At 29.6% G+C, this 22,783-nt stretch overlaps 1 protein-coding gene across 1 annotated transcript in view; it reads right to left on the bottom strand.

The window, feature by feature from the left end:
* Positions 1 to 22,783, bottom strand: part of LOC129958215 (cadherin-related tumor suppressor-like) — a 246,362-nt gene that overhangs the window by 21,268 nt on the left and 202,311 nt on the right. Inside the window, exons 2-7 of the mRNA XM_056070496.1 lie at positions 5,323 to 5,634; positions 3,830 to 4,063; positions 3,374 to 3,575; positions 1,769 to 2,866; positions 1,348 to 1,528; positions 267 to 520 (exon numbers count right to left, since the gene is read on the bottom strand). Coding sequence (XP_055926471.1) covers positions 267 to 520; positions 1,348 to 1,528; positions 1,769 to 2,866; positions 3,374 to 3,575; positions 3,830 to 4,063; positions 5,323 to 5,634 — 2,281 coding nt within the window. The remainder of the gene's footprint in view (positions 1 to 266; positions 521 to 1,347; positions 1,529 to 1,768; positions 2,867 to 3,373; positions 3,576 to 3,829; positions 4,064 to 5,322; positions 5,635 to 22,783) is intronic.

Below are 22,783 nucleotides of genomic sequence, written 5' to 3' on the forward strand. Positions count from 1 at the left end.
AATAACTTTATGAATAAATGGGGAAGGTATGAGAAGTAATATGTAAAATAGAAATATTAAATTCATTAAAATGAAAATACTAGTACATATTGATACTGCGAGATTTAGGATGGGTTACGCTAAAAATCAAAAGATGGTTCAGAAACAAAATTTCCATCATTGTTTGAAGAATCTCTAGCAGTTTGATGCATTCTTGTTTATCTATTATTAAAAAATACTCTTCATAGACAACATTTAACAATTGTAACAGAAAGTTTATTACTTACCACCAACAGCTGTATCAGGTGTATATACAGTATAGCTTGATTCAGCAAATACTGGCCTGTTATCATTTTCATCTTCAACAATGATTGTAACATTAGTGACAGCTTTATGTTGAGTGATGAGCCCCAAATCTTGAGCAACAAGTAGCACATTGTATATCTCATGTTCCTCCCGATCTAAAATTGCGTTGGTACTGATTGTTCCAGTATCTGGATCAACTTTAAATTTGTTTTCGTTGTTGCCAAGTAATGAATACCTACACAGAAATATAATATATCAATCAAGGCATAAAATACTGTATAAATGTTCAATTATTATAATGTTTAATTATTGCACTTATCGTTGTTTTATTCAATGGTTATGTTTTAAAATGCATTCTATACATACGACTAAGATAAAACTAGTATACTCTGAATCTAGTGGATATACGAAAGACCAATACAACAATCAGAATGATGGAAATTATTAATTTCCTAACAACTAGGAATTTCTACAGATTTCAGAAAAAAGCACTAATAAGTTATATACATTTCAAATAACGAAAATTACTTATTCTTGAATTATAACAATGGGAAAATGCATTTCATTTATTTAATATAAAATCAATTTATTTATGAAAATAGGTTAGATGTAATTATACAGATAATTTAAATAATTTTAAATTTTCGTGATGAGTATAATGTGTCAAGAATCTAAAATAAATAAATCTGTTTATATATTCAAAAGTCTCGAAACTGAAATCGGAATATTTTATTTGAAATTTGACTTTTTCCCCCATGTTTATACGAAGAATGCCATGAACAGACAAGAAAATAAGAGATCTTCACAAGCAAGTTTATGAAGAATAAAAAATGTATAAGAGACATTTTCCGAGCTTTTTCGGCTTAAAAAAAGCTTTCCCTTCAGATTAATAATATCAGGAAAAGAAGCTAAGAACAGGTAAGAAAGGAAAGATTTATTTACAAAAGAGAAATTAAAGTACGCATCACTTTATAAATGAAAACGACTTTTTTTAAAATGTTCGCTACATAAAGAAATAGAAACCCACATGATATAAAACACTATATTAAAATGTGTACTAACTGAATTTGAGCGTTTCTTCCAATATCCTCATCTGAAGCAGAAATGGTGATAACAGGTGAAAGTGGAGGAAGATTTTCCATGATATATGTAGAATATTCTTTGAAAGCAAATTGTGGTTGGTTGTCATTTATATCATCAACAATGACTTTTACAGTGCCAGTGCCAGTTTGTCGAGGAGAACCTAATAATAAACATACATAAGTTAATATAAGACTTCAATTCTATTTTAAAGAAATTTCAAGGCAAAATCATTGTAACATAGCAGGTTTCAGAAATATGACAGTGCTTATTTAGCATATTAAAATGTTATTTTCTGTCGCAGAATATTAAAATAAATAACCAATAATATTTTAAGCAAAAAGATAATTTAACATTTGGAAATATTTCGGAATTTTACGAAACAATCCTATTTTTAGCTCACCTGAATCGATGCAACTGATAGTGAGAACATACTCAGATTGTTGTTCTCTGTCCAAAGTTTTCTGTACACTAAGCTCTCCTGTGGTGGGATTTATAGAGAATATACTTCTATTTCCATCTTTAATGAGGTACTGTAACTGATTGTTTGGTATTTGATCACTATCATGAGCCATTATTAACATCAAAGACACAGGTAATGATAACATATTTTCCATAACATGCACGTAATATGGTGAGTCATGAAATATTGGTGGATTATCATTTATATCAGTAATAGCAATCCCAACGGCAGCAGTATCGTGTCTGATATCTACTCCACTATCTTCAGCTTGTATTGTTAACGAATAGTGGCTTTTTCTTTCATAATCAAGATTTTTACTAACCCTTATTATGCCAGTATCTTGGTCAATGACAAAATCATGATTTAGATCACCGGCAATGATAGAATACCTCACTTGTCCGTTTAGGCCTTCATCGACATCAGAAGCAAAAACCTGAAGAACACTGAGACCCACACTTGTATTTTCTGATACCGTTGCACTATACTGTTGATGTAAAAAGGATGGACTATTGTCATTTTCATCTGTAACCTGAATAATAATGTCAGTCATAGTAGATTGTGAAGGATGGCCGCGATCTTTAGCTACAACAGAGACTTTATATTCTGATATTTGTTCTCTGTCTAAAGGTCCTACAACACGTAATAATCCATCGATAGGACCTAAAGAAAATTTGCTGTTAGATTGAGGAGCAAGACTGTATTCAATGTAGCTATTTCGACCTTCATCTTTATCAATTGCTTTGATTGCCATCACAACAGTGTTACTAGGGACATTTTCCATTACAGATATTTCATTTGGTGTAACGAATTCAGGAGCCATGTCATTTACATCTTTCAAAATAACGCTAACTTGCACTGTGCTAGACAATCTTTTATCAGGTTCAAGAGCTCGATCAGTAGCACTAACAGTCAGACTGTAAAAAGATTGCGTTTCTCTGTCGAGGGTTTTTACAGTAAAAATAGTTCCATCTGTATCTATTGCAAATTTGTTATCAGTATTTCCATCTATGATATTATAAACTATGCAGCCATTGTCTCCTATAAATGAATAAAAAAGAAAACAGAGTGATTAATGAATATTATTGAATAAATTAAATGCTAAACATTAGGCAGGACTAGAATCTATATAACAATAAACCAAGTATTCACTTCTCTCACATTTATTTTTAAACTGACTAATTGAAATACAAGTTTGTTTTTTAAACAATCGAAGAAACAAAACATTTTTTTAAATTTATTACTTAGAAAATATACCGCCGCAATATTATAATACTATTATTTTGCGTTTAATTAGCAGTTTTACTTTAGAATTTACACAATACAACAAAATAAATGTTTTGAATTCATGACAAAAATTATTAGCTGTGCAATCATTACTTAAATAAATCAAGTAATTATTAAAATATAGATGTTAATATTTGATATTAAGTAATTATTCTTTATTATTTATACATTCATGATGAAACACAAGTATAATGTAATAATTTTTTGGATTTTTTTAGGGCAATTAAAAGAAAAATAACGTAAATATTACAAAATTTTTACCTGAATCCATATCTGTTGCACTAACTCTAAGGATGCTAGTACCTACAGTTATATTCTCAAACACTTCATCACTGTAACTCATTGGATCGAATAATGGAGCATTATCATTTAAATCAACAACATTGAAATAAACAGTCACTGTCGTAGATAAACTAGGTGTTCCAGAATCTTGCGCTTGAACTACAAATATGTAATGCTGCATCTGTAAATGAAGAAAAGAAAACATTCAAAGCTTTGAATTGTACTTACACTTATTTAATCGCACTACTAAGCAATTTTTAAAGAAAATTAATGACAGTAGGAGCAATTTAGGTCTACTTATTTAATATATTATAAAGATCCATCATGTTACTTTTCTTGTACATAAGCTTGAGTTTATTTGATTATAATTATCTCAGTTGAAAGGAAATATTTTTTCTATAAGCAAAAATATTTCCTATTTTCAGACTACTGTACCTGTTCATAATCTAGATGAGATGTTAAGGTGAAAATGCCTGTTTGAGGATTTAGAGAAAATATGTTATTTCCCCAGTCACTGAGAACAGAGTAGCTGATTTCCTTGTTGACGCCGATGTCAGCATCGGTAGCAGAAACAAGACCTGCCTGAGCTCCTCGTTGAGTACCTTCAGGTATGTCGAAGGAGTAGACAGAATGGTCAAAAACTGGAGAGTTGTCGTTGGAATCAATTACCTGGAAGATAAAATAAATATAATATTTATATTAGATCACTTATCAGATTATTAAAAAAGTTTAGTTGTGGTATTAGCAAAATTATTATTTTATAGCAACATTACTATAGGCATTATTAGTAACATTATAATTGGTATTATATTAGCATTGCGCAACTAAAATTAGTATATGAATGATGTATCTAGAATAATGCATCTTTAGCATACATTCTGGAAGCCACTTGGCACCTGAGTTAACAACCGAGAGCATTGGATTAACTGAAAACCATCACTGAAGCATTAAGTTGCTCTCTTTATACTCTCTCTACTCTGACCGTACTCTTCCGTTCTAACAGATGTTTATGATTTTTAAATAAGCAAGAAATAGTTAAGAAGAATATTGAATTTTATAAAAATATTAAATTAAAAAATATTATGGTGAATTCAGGTTCAGTGTTCTGCCTAGAATAACGCTTCTACAAATGTGATTTCGACATCACTTGGCGCTGCTAAAAGTGCAACATCAAATATGCTTTATTTGATGCGACCATAGCTGTTTTTTAAAAAATTCAAAACTGGATTTATGATCAATTGTGTATATGTAACACAAAAAAACGACTAAAAATTAGTACATAAAATTTATAATTACGTTTGGAAATTCAAGAGATAAATGCAGTTTAATTTGATTATTAATGGTTTTTCATTTTAAAATGAAGAAATAATATTTATGAAATTAAAAAAAAATCAAAATATCATATTAAGGGAAAAGTATACAGAAACAGAATTAAAATATTAACTCTCGCAATAAAAGTAATATTTTAAGAACTAAGAGAGAGAGAGAGAGAGAGAGAGAGAGTGGGAATAAATTGATTGAATTTGATGGGAATAAATTGATTCTTAAATAAATAAGAAGTACTTCAAGCGCGAATGAAACATAACAAAAAAAATTTTGGGGAATCGATAAATGAAGTCAAACACAGTCTTTTGTAGTTATTACAATCAGTTCCAATGTAGTATTTAATTATTATCAGAAAAAATAGCTATTGTTATTTTATTCGGTTATATTATAACGCATGCGACCGTAGCTGTGAAGATAAAACAGTACTTAATGCTATAACTTTTCAATAGAGTGTCCGTTAACAACAATACATAATGGAGGTCATAATACGAATATCTTAAAATGAGTAATTATTCTTTTACTTGGACGTATGATATGATACTGTGTTGTTGCTGAAACATACATAAAAAATGGCATTAATTTACCAGTAATTTTAGTGTTACCTCTATAGTGAGAGTAGTTTCTGAAAACTGAACTCCATCATCAGCCCGTATTCTTATCTTGTGCACATCTTGAGTTTCTCTATCTAATGGTTGACTCAGATAAAGAGCTCCAGCCAAGGGATCAAGGCGGAATTTTTCATCTTCTTTTTCATTGACAAGAGTATAAGTAAGACTACCTTCAATATCTGGATCTGAAGCTGAAACGGTAATGACCGTATGACCAGCAATAGCATTTTCTGATAGGCTGACTTTATACGGGCTGTTATCAAAAACTGGAGGACTGTCATTGGAATCTAAAACTGTAATAGTAATCTAAAATAGAACAAAAACAAAAAATGAGTAAAAAATTGTAAGAGAAGCACATGGTGATTACTGTTTTATTAAATAAATTTTATAAAATAGGTATGGTATTTTATATGTATTTATTAAATATATAATATAAGGAAGATTACGTACTGACGAGGCTTTTACTCTCTACAAATAATAAAGACGAATGTGTGGCTGTCTGTGTTAGTGTTCAACAGACCAGGCTGTTTGAACTACAGCTATCACACCTAGCACACGAATACTTAAGATGCTGGAAATGTGCACCTCAGATATATATATTTTTTTTGAAATTTTAATAAATTAATAATTAAGCGAAATTCTGGAGTTTTTCTGCAATGACTTTTGAAAATATTACAGCAAAAATTGATTTTTACATTATCCTAAATTTAAAAAAAAAATCCATATCAATTTTTACGATACAATTTTTTGAAAAAAAATTATTTTAAGCGTATTCTACAACAATATATTTCATTGTTGAAGTGAAACTCAAATCGTTTTCACTGTCACAACTAATATTTCATCCTGACTTTTTCCCATGTTGAGTAGATTTCTTTATATTATATACTACTACTAAAAGTTTTGAAATCGTGTTGCAGTTGCATTTAATATTTATTTACAATCAATCAAAATTTTTAAAAATACATTCATTTTTATATATTACTGCCCTTTCTTGAGATTTAATTGAATTTATAAAGATACAGAACAGAAATTAGGGAAATACATAGGGCAATGAACAGAAAGCTTCTAAAATGGTATGAGCTATATGTCTTTCAAAATTGAATGTTTAAAAATATTTTACTGAGAAAGTCATTAAGATCAAAAAACAAGATTTTTAATTGAATTTTTTAACCACTATTAATTCTGGTAAACCAACTGGTTGTCAAATGCGTCTAGTAGAAGTTATAAATGACAAAGTTTTTTTTAATTAAATAAAAAATAATTTTAAAAAATTAAAAATTTTAATGAAATAAGACATTTTTGGAATCTGTGGTCAGAATCAAATGATTTTTCCCATTTTTAAATTAAATTTTTTAAATCTAGTATTTAATTATCAAATGAAAGGTATAATATATGCTCCCTCCTAATAAAAAGGCATGTCGAAAATAAAAAGACATTTACGTTTTCTTGAAATGCATTATATCGGGTTTATTTTGACTTCATATTAGTCGCTTTCACCCACTATATTAATAATATTAATTTAGTTACGCCAGTCAACTTTGATAAATTACAGTTTATCACAACAAAAAAGAAAGTATTAGTTTAAATTATGCTAATACAATAAATATACAACATTCTGATTCGCTAATTATGCGCGCAAAGTCACAAAATAGGCCGATTTGTTGAGGCTGAGGAATCTCTCCAACCGCATTGGGTGGGAGGAAGATACGACCAATGACATATCTAGCAATGAGCTTTTATATAAAATAAAAATGGGGAAAATCGGTGCAGTGGTTATGGTTGGGAGATTGACAGCTATAATGATTGCACTGCTTTCACCGTAGAAAATATAAAATGAAGAAGTGTTTTAGATAATTTTTCTCAAAAATGGAGTGAGGTAAGGACAGGTGACCATTGGTAAAAAAAAATTGGCGACATCCGACAAGTAGCTGGGCTAGGGGCTTAGGTTCTTTAGTTTTCCTAAACATATAGAGAGAGTTTGATATTACTCTTTTAAGAATTCATCCACTTTAATATTATATTGTTGGAATTGAAAAATACTTGCGAATTAAAAGTATAAACTGGCAAGATGACAAAGTCACAGAATCCAGTTATCACAAAATAACAGTTATCTGAAAGACAGAAGAACCCTTTGAATTTAATTATAAAAATTCCAATGTAGCGGGTTGATACAATTACCGGACCCACTAACTGAAAAAGCACATAAGTCAACCATCTAACTCTCCGACCCGCCCGAAGGCACACGGATTTAAACCAAAAAACTGAATGACCGGACCGCCGCAACAGCAACATTGGCGGGAACTATGGTTGAGTCCTAAGGGCCGTCACCGGCCACGGTACAACCCTCCCTGAAGGAAGTACTTCCCGTCATCGATGGGAGGAGCCAGATCCCCCACCTATTAGTGTACCCTCCAGGGTGCCGAGATCCAACCACCATGCCGGATGAAAAAGCACATAAATATATTTTCGACCATTTTAGAATTTAAATATATAACGCAATATAGTATTAGCACATCTGTTCGGGTGCCATAATTTTTGGCTATGCAATTACATCTTCGGAATTAAAAGAAACATTTGAAGTTAAAATATATTGGGGTAATCAGTACAATAAAAGCGATGAAAATATAATGCACTTTGGAGTTAGGGAAAATAGGGTTCCAATTGAATTCGTTAATATGAAACAGGTTAAAAACTAATTAATGTTCGATTAATTTACAAAAATGTATGAAAACAAAATTAAGTTTTCTTCGATGAAAAACTGGAATAAGGAAAGATTTTTTAACAAATGGTTTATTTTTTTGATAGATCTTCTCATTTTTTAAAAACCTAAATTATTCTGTTTGTAAAGCAATCACCATTAAATTTACAGTTTTTCTAGAATTCCACCTGGGACAATGACGTGACGGAGGAGGGGGAGGTAAGAAGGGGTATGATGTCTCGGACACTAATATTATGTGGTATCACCGGAGCAAAACATTAATGCGTTTATTATGTCATTTTTTGAGATGAAATATCATGCTATGCCCCGGGCGTCATCTATATTTACTAAGCCACTAATAATGAAAAATTTTTATTATGCCAAGGCACCTGCTACACTCGCTACGCCATTGACTTGGGACAGTTCCTGCTAATCCTAAAATCCCATCATTTTAATATTGACAATGATGATAATAGCACTAGCATGCACAACATGGAGATTAATAATACATTGAGATAATTTACAATGATAAATTGTTATTACATATTAAAATATGACAATCATCCTTTGCATATTGAAATTTCCTGAGGAACGAAGAGTTTAAAATTAAATATTGTTAGTCTTGTTTTAGTAAAGTAATATAAACAATTTTCTAAGTAAAAATCAGAATATTTTATCCGAAATCGTGACTTTCAGATGCTTCATCTTGCCTGGTAGTGGCGTTAAAAGAGGGGAGACAAGAAGTCATAGATGCCTCGGACGCCGCGGTGACAACACGTCAATGTGTTTATGGCCAAATTTTAAAGCTTAATACAATGAAAAGGAGGCAGAATAATACCATGCCCTGGTGCCAGTTGAATACTCCAAGTTACTGATGACAATTGGAGGGGCGACAAATTCAAATTTTGCTCTAAGCACCACTTATCTGCTATGCCACACGTTAATTTTATTACACTGTCTACTTCAAAGTTTATGGAGTAACAATAAATATTTGATTAATCCAAACACGAATTAAAAAAAAACAAACTAGATCTAAACATGAGTACAGTGAGGCAAAAAGGCAATTTTTAAGCTAAAAATGACAGGTAAAGATTTATTTTTAATATTTAACAGTTCTAATAATTCTACTACATAAAGTATTCTAATAATATACGAATAATTCTAACATACATAAATAATTCTAACACACAACAAAATGATTATCATAATTAAAGAGTTCATAATTTTAAAAATAATTATTTAATAAATTAATAATTTTAACAAACAAACAATATACAGCATTTTGAATGAAACAATGGCGCAATAAACTTTCAAACTAAACATATACTTCATATCTAACATTTTTTTGATTTAATTTTTCAAAAAGTAAGTTCCCCCCCCCGCCTTTTGCTTTTTTGATGTTATATTGTACAGCAATTCATAGAATGAAAATAGCTTTAAAAATTATTTTCTTTCTATGATATATAAAGCGAGGAATTATTTAACACTCAAAACAATTAAGAAATAAAAACGTGTTTTTGTTTTAAAGTTTTGACCCAAATTAATTAAAATAAATTCAAATTACAGAGGATATTTTAACACTATGTTAATAGAGAATTCCAGGAACTAAAGACTTCGATTTATCTTAGTAGTCATGTTCCTCTATAAATCTAATCATAACAGAATGCATGCAAGATTCTGAACATTACTTTCTTCAAAAGGATAGTGTAGATTACACTTCAGAATGATGTTGGTATTATAATTTGAAATAAAAACGCGAATATGAGCATCTAAAGAAATGGTTACCTCCATTAAATATGAAGTATTGATATTAGGGTTTGATTATCTCAGATTTTTCACTTTGTTGCAAATCTGAAACCTGAAAGCTATTAGGCCAAGTTTATTCAAAACTCATTTCCAAAAATAATAATTTTTGTAATGTTCATTCTTAAGTTAAAATAATTTAGTTTTAGAAAACATTAAATACCGAGGTTTTCACATACAATAACAGCATCGCTGAGAGAAGATGACATGTGCTGCCATCTAGGTAACAAATTTCTGCAACTAAAATAATTGAATGTTTTAAAGAACAAGACATGCAGTTTTTGATGAAATACTTATATTTAATTAAATAATATTAAAAAAAAAAACAATGTTAAAAATAAAAATTTGACTCTAATTTCGCAATTAAATAATCGAAAACATGAAAGAAAATATTAAAGATTTGAGTAAGTTGAAAGAACGTTATTGCACATTCTTGTTTAAAGCATCGGTTCGTGCAAATACTATACAATTTTTCATGCATTATTTAATTTTTTTTTAATTTTAAAGGTTGTACTGTGTTTTACCTCTTGAGTTAACAAGTTACAAACATATAATTATTTTGATGAAAGTGGGATGAATAAGTATTTAAAATCTTGGGAATGATAAATGAAATGTAGATGCAGTTCTCTATCTTGCTCTTTTGAATTTTATTATAATATGCGATAACAAATAAGAATCCATAAATTACATTTTAAGCGTATTAGTTATTAAAGAAACATATATTTAATGTTGTAAAATAACTTATTTAAAAAAAATTAAACAATCATGATTAGTTTTAAAATATCAGTAATAAGCAATATATTTTTGGAGGGAAAATTTATATTGCACTTATTTCATTTTAATATTCTTTGAAACTTTTAACGGTCCAATTTATTCTAATTTTAATCGGAAATTTCTAATCTAAGATGTTTGAATGTCACAAGTTTAAATAGTCAGTATCTTAAAAAGGGACATATCGTATAGACATACGAGCAGGGGCTCCGAAATAACATTAATAAATATGTTCCAGGATACTAAATATTCAAAAGTATATCTAATAGATATCCTTTCTTTTTTATCTTTATAGATATGTTAAGATACGTTGCAAGTTTGGGAATATCAAACTTGCAACGTATCTTAATAATTTTAATTCTGGATATTAATAATATCTTCTTTTAATATTAATTCTGGAATATTAAAATCAGGTAGTTAACTAGCACTGATATTAATATTCCAGAATTATTATGCCATATTTTGCACGTAGCATTAGAATGTTGAGGTTCTTTACAATTAAATATTTTTAGAAACAGCTCTCTCATTTATGTTCTGTTCTAGAACATAGATGCAGCAACACAGCTAACAAAAATTTATAGACAATATACGCAGTTGCAGTATAAACCAAGTATAATATTTTTAAAAAGTTAAAAGAATTTCCAACTGACAAAAAAATGGAAATGCGGAAAGACAATTCTTCGTTAAACGGATAAAAACATTTTTAAAGCAAATTCCTAAATTTATTCTTGCATTAATTCCTGTTTGATGTTGACCGACCTTACCTAACAAGTTTCTGCAAAATCTGAAAGTTAATCGAGTTTTGGAATGGTTAAAAATCCGTTAAACCGCATCATTTGAAAGTATATATTGTTGTTATAAAAGCAATAAATAGTACTGAAATGTTTCTGAAATCAGTTAAATAAAACGGAAAAATGGGAGAGAAAAAAGCAATTTCGGAATTTAACAGGAAGCAATTTATTATTGTCAATCTTTGGCTTACTTGTTATTTTTAATGAAGTATTTTAAATACTTTAGAAATAGATTACATTGATATCATCTTAAGTAGCAAAGATGTTTTGTGTAGCATTGATGTTATACGACACCGAAAGATAGTACAGTAACAAATAAATTAGAATACTGGCGCAATAAGGCATACCATTCTAGGCAGTTACTACAGAAATTAAGGCGTCAGCAGTCAACTCAAACGTGACCAAAAATTTAAAAAGTATATTAGAATGCTGTTACAATCAGGTGCATCGTTATGGTTCATAATAATTTTGTTGATGTTTTTGTATTTATTCTTATGAGCATTGGCTTTCAATATTCATTGAATTGAAGCAGGTACAGTCCTCATCTTCCTTAGCTTTACTAGCCCTGATGAGTGAAAAATATCATCCAAATATTTTAATTTTTTTTATAAATCATTACATTGTATATTTTTATTTAGAATTTTTAAACTTCTGTTTGTGTAAAAGTTTATTATGTTCCCTATATTGTATTATATATAGGTTGTTAAAGTGGAGAAAGAATATTTCTATTTAATAAATATGATTATAAATGTGCTATGAATCGAAGAATCAGAAAAATGCTATGATATCGAAAGAAAGTAACTAAGACGTTCAATACGTATTAAAAATTGAGAGATTTTAAAAAAAAATCAAATCATGAAGTAAAGATTTATTTATAAAAGCAACTACAAAAAATTAAAAATAAAGAAAAAGGATACAGTTATATTTAAAAGAACTCAGCAGGTAATTTATCATAAAAGGATTTGCATAGACGCAATCAAACGATAAAAAAATAATGATAAAGGAAACAAATAACGATGATGACAAAAAAAAAAAAAAAAAAAAAAGTTTCTGTCGATTCAATTGAAACCGACAGTGGTACCCAGAATAAATATTATTCAATAATTCACGCATTTTATGACTCTTTGTTCACCATTACTATTATAGATACATCCATTACTCGATGATTCATTTATGCCTTTCTATTTACTACTCCAGGCACTAGATTACTATATATCATCTCAAATATAATGAAATTTTGCAATTAATAGGTTAAAAAATGCAACAAAAAGGTTAAAATGCTGGTGATTACATCGTGAAAGTTGATCTAAGCAAGACCATAAATGTATTAGGTTACAATCATATCCAAAAATGTAAAGGGGGGAGGGGGAGAATGATTAAAAAAAGATACATTAATGCGAATTTAAAGCCTGTCTATAGCGCCGCCTGAAATTTGATTAAATACCATTAAAAATAATTAATACAGAAACAAAATGGAAGAAGAGCCCACAGACAAATTAACCAATATTTAAAAAATAAATAAAAAACAGATAGGAAAGAAAAGGAGAGCTGCATCTCCCTGTAATACAGGAGGGGGAAAAAAACCCATCCCATTTAATAAAATCAGTCTTTCATACATTAAAAAAAAATGCAGTTCCAAATAAATAACTAACTAAACAAAACAAACTAGCCATACTCTTATAGTTTCCGGAGTCTCTTACGTGAGCTCGAGGTCGAAAGAAACAAATGACGATCATACGCTTCTCTATTAATCAAGGACTCTAGGTATGCAACGCATTCGCATTGTTCTTCATCCTCTAGTGGGGTGGGGTATCAAAGGATGCGGAGGGTTCATTGTCCCAGCCTTTATGCAAACATTGAGCTTTCTAATCGCTTGCATCAGTTGAAGGCTCGGCTCCACAACGTATATCCCCTCCCCCCTAGGCGAGTTTAAGCTTTTCTTTCATATCCACAACGCTCACTCCCAAAGAACTAATAGACGAAGTAACTTCATTTCTTATATGCAAATTTATTGTGGGTTTTTTTCCCTCATCTTTGCACTTATCTCATATTCTTCTTATTATTATTTACCCTGTAAGAATGCGCATTTTTTTTTTTTTTATCATCCCTCATACGTTATCGCAATTAGGAATCGGCCACCAAAATGCTAAGATGATCTACAAAAAATGAGGAGTATTGTGCTGATAGTTGGAAAAGAGACGGTTTTAGTTGTTTCTTTTCTAAACATCCGGAACGCGATATCTTCTGAGTTTATCTCGGTTTATACATATATAAATAAAAAAAAAATAAAAAAAAAGAAAGAAAGAAAATGGGAATAGTTCACATCTCTTCTCCAGACGCGAAAGCGAGAGATGAAAATTTTAACCTGCTCTAGGAGAAGATGTTATCTATGTTGTGGAAAAGAGGCAATTCTTTCATCTCGTTTTTCTTTTTCTTTCCTTTCGCTCTTTTAACGAAACTGATTCAGCTCTGAGCATATTTCAGTTTCAATTTTAACCTTCTGACTTGTGAAGAGCAAGTTAAATATTAGAATCAAGCCTCGGAATGCCATCCATTTTATAGGTTGAAGATCTTTGTGCTGGATCAACTAGAAAAATTTCCACCTAATTTTATCTCAAAAAAACAGATAGAAAAAAAATTTAAAAAACCAGAATGTGCATTTAATAAGGAAATAATACTCTATTCGTATAAGAGAAAATTTTTATGAAAGAAAATTTAGCTTCACAGAATGTTTTTCTAAAAAGTCATTAGATACTGGAACCATAATAAGAATAAAAGCTTATAATACATTTATCTGAATCAAAGTATATATAAAAACGAAATCACTCAGTTTTTCGCTCACTCACAGAAAAAAAGTAAACTTGATTTGAATAAGCAGCAGAAATTTTACAAAAATGCCCGGATTTCCTTTAATTTTAGACAAATTATGATTAATTTATGCCCAAATGTACTTCTTTTAACGCAAACTAAGCGCAGGAAAATTTTCTTTCAGTTGAGTGATTCCATGAAATCGCATTAAAACCAAAGAGTTATTGAGTATATATAAAAAGATACAAAAATTATATCATATCATATCCTCTGATAAAAGAATTAGTTTTTAAGGAAGAGAACATTAATTTCTTAAAAAATTTAATCTTCTCAAAATTTTTAATGGCATCTTTACTACTAGTATTATTTCATCACATAACAATGCAAAAAAAATTTCGTTGAAGAAAAGAAATGTGAAGGTTTAAAATTGTTTAAACTAATGATTCTCATTACTAATTAATTCCTAAAAATGTAACATTTTTCTTTTGTTCATCATCATTATTATAAGCTATTATCATTTGCATTACTATTTAATATTAAGAAAATATGATGCTCAAGATCTGGCTAAACATCATTAAAAAGGAAAATATGAAAACATAGCTGCCATGACGATGAAGTATTGAATTACCATTGTCTTGGTAGCCATGATATTCAAATTGAGGAATTTATCAAGCAACTGAATACAAATGATATATGTTACAATTATAAATATGTAATTTTATTAGTTTTCAACTATAGATGATGACGCGGTTCACAAACAAGTATTCTTGGTTTGCTTGTCGTCATTAATTACTGAAAATAAGATATAAACGCTAATCATCCAACGAAATTCAAAAATAAATAAATAATTATAGATATCAAAGTAAAAACAAACGATAAAAAATTACACATAATCACAGTAGCAAAAAGATAAAATAATGCCTGATAACAAGCGCAAACTTCAAATTTATAAGTTTTTGTGGCATACAAAATCCAAAGGATAGATTATATCATATTCATAAAAAGAAAATTCGCCTGCTCTGAAAACGATATGCGAAATATTGTGCACTATATACCCTAACAAAATTATTGAATTTATTTGTCGTGTGAATATAAAAAGACAGAAAATTACAATCAATAAAAAAAAAGGGAATTATTTTTGTCAGCTTTCACCTAAAATTTGCAAATTTTATTCACCAGAAAAATAGACATAAACGTGAATGAACTAAAGAATTTTCTAAAATTCACTTGCATAAAAATAAAATATTTAATATGTCCTGGATCACAAATTAGAACCGAAATTCTTAAATTTTTGTGGTACAGAACAAAAGCGATAAAACGTCACACACAAAAGAATAATCCTTTCTTTTGCTCTCAAAATTGCCATCAAGTACACTTTGCTTGGTGGTGAATTTTCGACATCAGAAAAGAAGATATAAAAGCGAATTAATTAATGAGATTCCCAAAAAAAAATTCATTCACATTAAAAAAATAAAAGTATTAAATAAATAAGTCCGTGATTCCAACGACTCTGCGAAACGCCCAAGACGAGGCTCAGATTACACGAGATAGAAACTCCCGAAGGCTGAATCCAAAAGAAAGTTTTAGTTAATATTTTCTTGAAGGAATGTCCAAACTGATCTAATCTTTCCTTGCGATCAACCGAGTAAGGAGCCATGACATTGAAGAAGAAATAGTCAAATACCTGCGACCCTGACAATGAGCTCGACACGACGACAATTTCACTGAATCAAGGTCACCTGTTACAACAAAAGCCAACGTCATGCAGTCCTCAAGTCAGGTTTTGTGGCGGCCCCTCAGGGCTACGTCATTTGCGCCCATTTATCTCATGTCAATATCTTGTCCCTCTTACGAAAATTCTAGCATCCGAGCAATCAAAGGAAGGAGGAAATGTGTTAAACGAGGAGTCAATTTATTTCGAGCAAAAATAACAGAAAAAAATTGCTTTCGAGTGCCTAAAATGTCTACATTGTTAAACTGGAAGAAACAATTTGAAAGTGGTACCTATAGCAATGAATCTGCCAGTTTGCTAAAATTTGCATTTGCAGGAATTGCATCTCAAGATAGGAAATGCCCTCTAATTTCAGAGCAATAGACAAGGAAATTGTCATTACATTATTTGAAAATAATTTGAGTTAAAAGCTATAGCCTAATTCTTCAAGACTTATCGAATTTTTTAAAAAAAATCTTTAGTCTTAAAAATTTAGATTGAAATTAGAAAAATATTGTTAGAGTAACGTTTTACAGACAGGTTCTCAAGCGGTTAAAATTTCAGTATACTTCAGAATTTAAGTGAAGGTACTCTTTAAGAATGGTACTCAATATAAAGAACACGTCAGTGCACGGCATCTTACATTAATAGAAGTGGCACAGTAATAATGGCACATGATTTTGTATTAATAATGATGCCACGGAAAATTACATGCAGGTTTAGTTTAGTAGCTGAGGAAACTGATATTTTTGAATAATTTTAGTTTAAAAACTACAGTTTTAGGAATTAAACCATCTCTTCAGATTTTTCAATTAAATCATACCTGGTACATTTAGAATTATCTTTCTCACCTGTCAAGAAAATTGCTATGGAATATTAATGAATGGTTCAAATAAATATTTGTTCACAGCGTATTGAGAATGGTACCGACTTTAATAGGCTGACATATATACAACATTTTTCAACAAGAGGTTGGTTTTGAATTTTCCCTTTCTTCATAAAGGAAATGGAACTGTTGGAAAATAACCAATTTAAGGATTATTTTCAGTTTTATTTTTTTTAATTTAACCAAAATGATCATTATCATTTATTCTAAAGGTTGTAATAGCATTTTAAAGCCCATTGAGGGTTTATTTTTTATAATCTCCAACGAAATCTTATGTTCTTCTTTTATGTGGATGTAAATGTGTAGTTTAAAGTGCACATTTTATCCTATTTATACAAAAGTTTATATGGCATAAATTTTATATGAATCACTTTCGATGATGAAAGAAAACAGATTAGCTCTAGAGTTCCACTTCATAAAACTTTTCGTTAAGAATATATAAAGTACTTTTAAAAAGTACACACTTCAGACAGCATATAAAAGTACAGAATCTCTAATCAATATGATAACAACGAAAATTAGCTGAATGTTTTTAATTGGCTTATTAGCAAGGAGGTACGAATTTTCATGACAAAGGCAACATTATTGTGATATCGCTTACTAACCGACAATTCTTTGAATCCTGAACATCTGTTTGGAAACTGTTTACTAACTCAAAATATCACTCGAATCCTAAAAATGACTCAAAAGAATTTAAGTATAGAATTCACATTTACAATTCCGGCAATTATTGTCTATTACTCTTAAGTTTCTGCGACTGAATGTATATATATATAATAACATTAACTGCGAAATTTTGACGATGTTGATATACTTTTAAAGACTGAAAAAGACAAAACATAACGGCTTCAAGGATTCTACGTCTTAAAACATGATGCAAATGTTTAAAAAAATTATTATTAATCATTGAAACTTGAATGCTTTTTGTATTTCCTTCTTTTAATTCAATAAAAATCTAACAGTTTTGTCAAGCAAAATATTTCAGCAATACTGCCGTTTTTTACAGAAAATTCTAAATTTCTTCCATTCAGTATTAAATTTGTAAGGATTTTATTAATTTTGAATACAGATTTCATCGTGATTTTAATGTAAAAATACTTTAATATCCATATTCTGACGCAAGGCAGCTTGTCCGAGGGGTTATGTGCCTTGCGCACCAATTTATGGCACGACACCTAATGCGATGCATACGACATTAAGTTTCACCTGGCATGTAAGGGAAAAAAAGACCGAATGGAATTTTCCCCCTTGGGGTTTTGCAACATATTTTCGTTTATTCCCACATTATATACAATTTCAGAGAATTCTATGAAATGAAGCAAATCACTGTTTCACAAAACACACATTAGCTAGACCCATAAGGTCATTTTCATAGTTGCAAAATATTCGGTTCAATAAAAAACTGATAAAAATTAAAACAAACAAGAAGGATTCAGACAACTGTATTAATTCTTCAAAATATCTTTATCCCACTGCACTTGTGTCAAGTTTCCAAATCACTTTCAAGAATTCCTTCAAATTAATGCATACAGATTTTATTATGTTGGGATTTTTTATGGTTTTGTTTCTCAGCAATGCGTATTGTGATATTAATACGTTTGTTGAGTATGCTTTATTAATCTATAAAACAAGCCCTCAGTTCCGTAAATACTTCATTTAGAACCCACTTCATAATTTTCAAAGGTTTGAACAGATAATTTAAAGTTATAATTTCTATATATAAAATATTTTTACAATTGCTAACCTCCGTCTTTTTATTTGAAACATTGGTGTCTTTATATAACACTTGCAAAGATTAACTTAACGTCCATGTAAATATATATTCCAGATCTTAAAAAGTATATAATTGATTTTCATTAATAAGATTGTATAAAAATTGCATTTCCCAGATCCCACATTTGTGTATGCTTTTTATCTTGACTTGAATGAGACTTTCAAACAAAACCTTCCCCACTTAAGGAAAAATATCAGTTTTCAGCCTATTTTCAATTTATAGCATCAAATCGGAATTCGGATTAAAAAGATTCAAGATAAAAATAAACTTCGTCGAAAAAATTTTGTAAAATTCAACAACGCATGCTATTTTAAATTTAGGAATTAAATCTCAACTTTAAACATTATAACACGTGACGTGACTTTTTAAACCGTGCTTAAATGACAAAAGCTTTTAGAACTATATAACTTGAGCTGATAATTTAACGATATCTTATTGCAACAATGAAGAGGATCAGTAAATATGTGAAATAAGTATAACTTTTCATAATGTCATTTGATTTGGATTTCTACGATTTCCATATTTAAAAGGGAAAAAATAGAAATTGTACAATAACTAAAATAAGTAATGATTTACTTCGGCAGATAGAGGTTATGTTCTGTTATACTGCTTTGAACAAGATCGTACAGTCTTTAGAATTAATTGATCCATTTGATTATAATTTAGTTTCAACATCTAGTAATCGACATTCTGTGTAAGGAAATTCTATATTTAAAACTAAAAATGTTTAAATTCAAAGAGCTATTTTTTCATTTCTAAGATTAGAGAAACACTTTTTTATTAATTTATTCACCGGTGATGCAATCACTTGTAGCATTTTATGTATTGTCTACTTAAATTTATTACTCTAAGTATTATTAATTTTAGCTAATTGCTCCATGGATTCTATGGACTTGAGCTTATTGATCTACATACTTTCAAATTGAGCTCACTGCTCTACGTATTGTCAACTTGACTTTATTGCTTTACGTACCGTCAACTTGAGTTTAACGTTAAATCATGTCTTAATTCTATAAATACAAAGAAGCCCCAAACGCCCGTTCACCGAAACGCCCAAGAAGCCTGTATATAATTGCAACATTTCCTTTCCCCGTCTTTCGCTGTTGAACACCTGAGGCATGTGTTTTATTTGCAAGAGGCGCATACCCAGATGGGTCTGAGGTACAGGGGGACTTTGAGAACTTTTAAAGATACATTTACTTAATAACGATCAGTTAAGGAGTTCCTCTTTTGTATATCAATCCCTTAAAAGCACGGATTCCCATTGCGGTTTTTGAGAGGATAAGGAATTTTTCTTGTCTAAAAGAATCAAGTATTCCAGTATTCTGAGGTACCTGAAGTCGAATGATTATAGAAATGAGAGAGTAAAAGAACTTTACTGCTCATTTTAACTAGAACTAATTCAGTTAGGAACTATTCATTACGATAGTCTATTAAGGCATGCTATTTTAATTTTGCCTTATAGTATGCAAATATAGAACGATAGATTTCAAATGCTCAATCCATGGAAAACAAGCTATAGCAGGTGTCTAGTGCAACAGACAAAAGGTATTATCACCAGGGCCAATTCTCTTGTTAGATCGAGTATATATTCGTAATATTTGTAGCAGAGACAATACTACAATTATTCTCGCATTATTCCATCAAAGACACACTTAAAGTAATTATTTGTATACTTTGTTTCAGATCAGTTAATACTTTTAAAGGCAATGTCAAAGTCCTTTTTAATACAGTTTAAAAAAATAAACATTGAAAAGGTCTACAATGTAATCAGTTCAAGAGCAAGACCAAAGACAAGTGTTAAAAAAAAATCCAACAACTTTTGAACAGAAGTGTACATGCCTAGCTTAGTTACAACAAACGCCGTTTCAAATAAAAAAGCCGTTTCATATTTTAGCAAATACTTAACTTGTGAATGGGGGGAAAAAAAAACTTAAATACTGTTTGAAGTATTTTAGTCATATAAGCCTTAATTATGTAACAGTCATTGACAACAGATGACAAAGTGTAACTACTTTTACTCACGCAGTCATACATCATATTTTTTATCTTATACAAACCAGGTTAACAGTGTACGTCCTTTGAATCCGCAATCATCAAGAGTTAAAAAGATAAAAATAGAAATATCCACACAGTGTATATTTCAGAATTAAAATTTTAGTATAACGTAATTTTCGTGAATTTAAAATTTCATTTTAAATAGTCAGTCAATAAAACAGTTATCTTATTAACTTATCAGGCAAAAACAATCTTCAAATTGTCTAGGTACTGACTATTCAGATTGAAGCAATTAATTTGAGTTTCCTTCGTTTTTTTTTAAAATTTTATTTATAGTTTAGTTAATATATCCAATTAAGTCTAAAAAGCTCAAGTAAAAAAAATAATAAAAAAACCCAAAAATAAAATAAAAACAATTAATTAAAAGCTGTTTAATTTTGGAAATAGTAATGCCTTGACATAAGAAAAAAAATCGTTTCATTTCTCAGAGAAAAAATGCAAGTATAATAATTTAACACCACTGTTTTAAATTTTTAATTTATTGAAAACAATCTCTTCTAGAGAAAAGCTTTGAACAAGCATCATTGCTTGATAGTTAAGATCACTTAGAATTATTTTAGCTTTATAAGAAAAATACAGTATATTCAGCTAAATAATTATCACATATTGATAAAAATTAATACTTTTTGTTTCGCTAAAACTTAGTATAATCAAAAGAAAGAAATAGAGGATATAGAAGTATTAAATATATAAATAAACAATTATCTAGAATTGGAGAATTGCAAATTTGTGAATTTATAGTTAACTGAATATGTAATTAGAAAAATTCTGCGAAAAATTACAAGAAATTTGCTTTGGATCTTCATGACTCATACAAAGTCGTGAAACTCTTTATTTTATTGCAAATAGTTTTATTTTCTTGAAGAAAAAACGGCAAATTATGTTACCCTCAACATTCTGAATTATTATCTTGACATGAATAGCATAATCATCTGAATCGTTTCAAGGGAAAATGGCATATCTTTTTCTTCCCAACTCAAAAATACTCTCACATGTCTGTAGTTCAGAAAAAAATATATATACAAGACCTACAGGTTTCACTTTTATATTTAAAATAACCCATATGGATCAAAACCACTTTTTGTAAAGAAAAAGGCAGTACCTTCAAATTTATCAACTCGATTTCATAATGAATGCCGTTTAGAACTATCTAATTATAATTTGTGAATATATTTTGACTAAATAATTATACACTGATCAGACAATACAATTTATTAAGGTAAATGCAACAAAATTAAACGGTTTTTAAAATGAAAATCAATAAAACCTCAGATAACGCAAATTACGTAAGACTCGTAAATTTGCTGATAATCCGAGTTCGTCGAAAACGTAAACACTCTTATAACATTTATATTTCAAATAAGAAATTCAAGAGAAAATATCTCAAGAAATGCGTGTCAGACTTTCACGATCTTTGAAAGTCAGACACGCACGTTTAGACTGCTTTTTTTCTTTCTTTTGTAAACAGTTTCTTTTCTTATGAAAGACTGCAAACCTTCATTAAAATAACATCATAAAACGAATTTTCATCATGAATAAAAGCGCTTGGATCTATTCACACAAATAACAGATTTTTTTTTCTCTCTCTCTCTCTCTCTCTCTCTTTCCAAAGTCCAACCTTTCAAAGCGAAGACGCTTGAGTGGAGACTTCCGAGTCTGCAGTGACATCCTTGATGACATCTAAGGAAGTAGTGACATTGCTGTTGACAACTGAAAAGAAGCGTGAAATTCTGATAATAGAACACTAAAAGAGGGGCAGATTCTGATTACGTAGAGGGCGCCAATGAAGTGTGGACTGAATACAGTTCCTTTTTTCTCTCTTGAAAGATTTAGTATCATTCGATAATTAGTAAAAAAAAAAAAAAATGCTAAACGATTTGTTTTAAATTAATTGAATGCAAGTCCTGTAGCAGAATTATCAACTTCAAGGGGGAAAAAATTAAGTTTAAAAGTGTGAATAGAGAAATTTTACGTGGCGTCACGGTCACATGACAAACGTAATTGTGCATGACGTCTAATACTTCACTGTACATTATTCCATGTTGCATTATGACGTAGAATTAAATTATCAGATTGACAAGTAGGAGCTCCAGAGGGATTTTTCTTTGCGTATATTTTTAAGATAATCTAATTTAGTCCTTTCATTTGATTTTCA

The sequence above is a fragment of the Argiope bruennichi genome, chromosome X1, assembly GCF_947563725.1.
Source record: "Argiope bruennichi chromosome X1, qqArgBrue1.1, whole genome shotgun sequence".
NCBI classification, from domain to species: domain Eukaryota; kingdom Metazoa; phylum Arthropoda; class Arachnida; order Araneae; family Araneidae; genus Argiope; species Argiope bruennichi.